This window comes from Condylura cristata, unplaced genomic scaffold (assembly GCF_000260355.1).
Source record: "Condylura cristata isolate star-nosed mole 26May11 unplaced genomic scaffold, ConCri1.0 scaffold00014, whole genome shotgun sequence".
NCBI lineage: Eukaryota > Metazoa > Chordata > Mammalia > Eulipotyphla > Talpidae > Condylura > Condylura cristata.
In genome coordinates this window covers 41,043,987-41,048,532 of record NW_004567115.1, presented here as the reverse complement: position 1 = coordinate 41,048,532, position 4,546 = coordinate 41,043,987, and the positions used below count along the sequence as shown (strand labels likewise).

General features: G+C 36.2%; 1 protein-coding gene across 1 annotated transcript in view; it reads left to right on the top strand.

Moving 5' to 3' along the window:
* The window catches only part of LOC101634080 (probable ATP-dependent RNA helicase DDX60), a 71,271-nt gene extending 67,763 nt beyond the window's left edge, over positions 1–3,508 (top strand). Inside the window, exons 35-37 of the mRNA XM_012724998.1 lie at positions 132–283; positions 1,407–1,469; positions 2,883–3,508. Of these exons, the coding sequence (XP_012580452.1) occupies positions 132–283; positions 1,407–1,469; positions 2,883–2,982 (315 nt within the window). The 3' untranslated portion in view covers positions 2,983–3,508. The remainder of the gene's footprint in view (positions 1–131; positions 284–1,406; positions 1,470–2,882) is intronic.
* Positions 3,509–4,546: the final 1,038 nt, after the last annotated feature.

The following is a 4,546-nucleotide window of genomic DNA, read 5'->3' as shown; positions in this document are numbered from 1 at the left end:
GCCACCAGGGAGGGCCTAAATAAATCTTTTAAAAAATATTGATCAAGGGAAGGGACTATAAAGCATAATAAAGGAACCATGAACATTCTTTACTCATAAATAGCAAATTAAGAAAAATTGTATTTCTGCAGGCCATTGTGGACACAATCAATATCAGTTATAATCAGGCTCCTCTGCTGTGGTCAAAGATATATGATGGCCAAGGAAGAAGAATGCGATTGAATGCTTATGCACTGGATTTCTATAAACATGGTTCTTTGACAGGATTAGTCCAGGACAACAAGTATGTTCTCTTGCTTGCTCTCTTTCTCTCTCACTTTCTCTTTAGTTTTAGTTCTTCCTCTAGCTTTGTTATTTCTACCTCCACTTCTTATTTCTATCCTTTTGTCTAATCCATATCTTTTGTTTCTTCTGTTAGCTGTATTTCTATATCTATCTCCATCTTTGTGACAATCTATACTTCATCTCTTTAATATGACTAATGGATGAACTTAACAAATTTTAAGTAAAAGTGTTTTTGCAATTTCAAGTGTAACCTAATCATGCTAAATATACTGGATTTTTTTTTTTTCACAGACAGATAGCAAGAGAGGATAACAAATTCTTTGTTAATTTTATTCATGCCTTACCAGCCACATCTTGGGACATAGAGTGGCTCATTTGATATATAGATTCTACAGATAAACATATTTGTGCATATTCACAGATATTTGTTCATTTGTTACATATTTATTCACTATTAGATAGTTCTAAACTGAATAGCAATAGGAAATAAGTGCTATGCTCTCTATTATATGAGAAGAGTATGTAAAAAGCACATTATACACACTCTTGAGGATTGAGACCATGACAATTGAGAACCATTTTCAATAAAAGTATACAGGAATAAATCAAAATCTGGCATTGGAGAAATTAGGCACTGAAGGCATGGATTTCACACCAATCAGAATTTAAGTATGCAGTGTACATACAATCTTGAACAATATTTATTAAAATATATTAAAATTCTAACACACTTGAGAAATGATTATTTAAAAATTGTGATTCATTTTTGTGAATAAAGTAGTTTTGATATTAGTAAATAATTAATTTGTCTTATTCCTTTTGATTTTATAGTTCCTATTCACCCTCCTAAGCTTTAATTGCTTACTTTGGTTATCTTCTGAGATGATCAACATGCTGGGTTTGTTGATTCTCTGTAGTTCTGATACTTGTGACTTTTGAATTCATAATCATCATTCCCACAAATTAAATCATTATCTGGGAACTTGTGGAAAAAAAGATATAGTAAAAAGTGATCCTAGTAAACAATCAATTTTTGATAAATTATTGATAAATCCAACATTTGCATCTGAAATAATTTAATGTTTTTGTGCTATTTATTTTCTAAATGTTATTTTGTTTAGGATGAATGAAGGAGATGCTTATGGCATGTTGAAAGATTTTGCACTCACCATTAAATGTATCAGGTGTGTTACATATTTTAAATATTAATTTCAGATATCTAAAAATTTAATATTTTTAAAAATATACTTACAGATGTCATTGAGTCTAATAGGTATTATGAACTTCAACTCCCTAAAGGTTTTACAGAACTTCTTAATAATCTGAGGTATTGTTTCTAAAATGGAATTAATTCTACAGTTCTATTGACATAAAATTCCACCCAGACCAGAGACCTAGTCACACTGTACCAAATAAACATAGGCACTCAAGGCAAGATTTCAGTATGCAGTGTACATAAAATTGTGCCTTGCGCTTACAGCAATAGGCTTATAGCTAGGAGGAAATTTAGTTTTGTTGAGTTGGATTCCATAATTCTTTGTAATAAATCAACAAGACACTAAAAAAAAAAAACAAACTGATGGAAACAAGGTATCAGATCCTGTTTTCAGTCTTTCATCAAGCAAGTTGCCCTGTTTATTCTTGGATTTGCTTTTTTCCTTTATTGTCATCCACATAGTTTATTATTGTCGCTGTCAGAAATTGCTACAAACTTAGTGGTTTAAACCAACATAAAATTTCCCATCTCAAGATCAACGAGTAGGAACTTCTGTCAGCGATCTTAATTCTTCCTTGCTGTGGAACCTACCATATTCATATTTTCTGGGCACGAGGATGTAGGTAGCTTTGGAGGACATGATTCTGTCTTCCTTTGCGAAAAGGAGGGAATATTTTCCTCTTTCTAGAGAGAGTTGCCTGTGGATTTCAGCAGGGACAGAGTAGCCGAACACAAAATGACTCTTTAAGGGGTGTGAGAAAGGAAAGGGGAGTTGTGTTGTTCTTGAAGGAAGAAGGCACAGTAATGGGGGATTTTGTGACCTTTCAAAATCCTCTTGGTAAGAGACATGGAGAGGAACTGTGTGGGACTATTTATTTAGTTTTTATTTTCCAATAACTAGGCTTCTTATCAGTATTCATATTTTACTAACATTTTATCTTCCTGTGAGATTTACTTACTTCTGTGTACTTGAGGAAAATCCTCCTTATAATACCCTCACTAAGGTGGGTGACTGCCGCACCTGCACGGCAGGGATACGTGTCTGAACGGGGGACGTGGAGGTTGAAGAATCAGCTCACATAGATGGTTACAGCACACGTCTTTATTTTTCTCTCCAGCCTCCCTTTTATACCCTTAATCCCAGGATGTTGGCCTGGGGGCAAGAGGAAGTCTCCCTCACATGCATTACTGCGATCAGGGCGGATATTAATCAGCCGTCCAAAGGTTGAGCAACTCATACAGGTGGCAGATAGAACAGGATGTTCTCTTCCTATTATGATCTGTGCTTAAGCTCTGGGGATGGTTGGGGAGGCTCATCCCAGCTGGGACCCAACAGGTGACTTGTTGCATTTATAATATATCTGTATATTTCCATTTACAGTGTTTCTTTGAGAGAACTCTGTGAAAACGAAGACGACAATGTGGTCTTAGCATTTGAAAAGCTGAGTGAAACCTTTTTTGAAAAATTTAATAGTGTCTAAAAACCAACATCCATCTAAACTACTTAATATTGCTGAGCTTTTCTCAAGTCATATTTTGTGATTCTGCAGCTTTTCGTTAGACATGTGATATAATGATGTGGAAAGAGTGAACACAGTGGAGAGAGAGTTGCCTGTGAGCCTATGGTGTTCGCCCATGAGTTCCTTTTTAATATTATTGACTATCTCAAATCTTGGTTTCTTTATAAAATTGAGTGATGCAGCTTATATACCAGCTAGTTTATATTTGGATTGAAAAATGCAAGGATTTTTCATGTGATTAAAAAGTTAACTTTTACTCTGTGGGGTCTAAACCTATATTCTCAGCATTTTTCTCCTCAATGTCATAATTTGTAAAAAGTCTATTAAGACTAGAGTAAGTGTATTCTTTCAGATTATGTATGAATGTGTGACTTAGGTATCTGGGTATTAGTATCTTCTAGTAACTACAAGCCACCTTTTAAAATATATGTGTGTGTGTGTGTGTGTGAGAGAGAGAGTATTGGTATGATTTTTTTTTTTTAAAGATTTATTTACTTGTGCATACAGAATTGGGGTACAGGCAAGAGGTGCAGGGGCGGCGAGAGGCTTCACCAGAGACAGTAGGGAGCAGAACAGGCAGATAAACGAAGTACACTGCTGAGGGGAGCAGTGGGCGGGTCAGGAGAGGTCTGCCACGCCATGTGGTCACCTCCGGGACAGGCGGGAATCGAACTCATGTGGAAGTGGCTTTAGCTTCTCAGTGCTGTGCTTTAACCTGCTGCGCCACCAGGGAGGGCCCTGCTACGATTTTTTAATGTTTTCAAATAAAAACGTACATGATGATGTGGCTTGATTTTAATTGTATCAGAGTGACTGGGAAACCATAATAAAATAAGTTTAATCTACTTCTTGTCTCTTTGTGTTAAATCTATGCATCCGCCAACACATTTGCCACATTTATACATTTTATATTCAATACTATATACATAATCATTTTCCCTGCATAGCCTCAACCTCAGATAATATTTCTAGAATCTAGATGGTCATTTCTTACTACTCAGATATCTTGCTGAAAAGTGATCTTTTGTATGACATTAGTATATATAGATGGTACTGGATTAGAAAACATCCATGGTTCATTTTGTCCGGAGATGAAATACTGTGATTCCATGAAACTGATTCATTATTGGATGTACCATATTAGGGGTCTATTTCTTTTTGCTAAAGCCATTTTCATTGTTTGCAGATACATACTACAAACATTTCTGAAAGCCCAGACACTTAGAAACCGAAATGATTTCTGTTGCTTCTTAATTTTGAGACAATATATTATCCCATTGGTTTTTTTTTTAAAGATTATTTATTCCTGTAAGTACTGGGGTACAGACCAGAGTACAGGGGGTGAGAGGATTCACCAGAGACAGAAAGGGATGAATGCCTGAAATACACCGGTAAGGGGAGCAGTGGGCAGGTCAGGAGAGGGCTGCTGTGCAGGCCCTGGTGTGTGTCTGGCAGGAAGGAGCTCTTGCTGCAGTGGCTGCCAATAGCCTCAGACTGCTTCACTTTAACCCCTTGTGCCCCTACC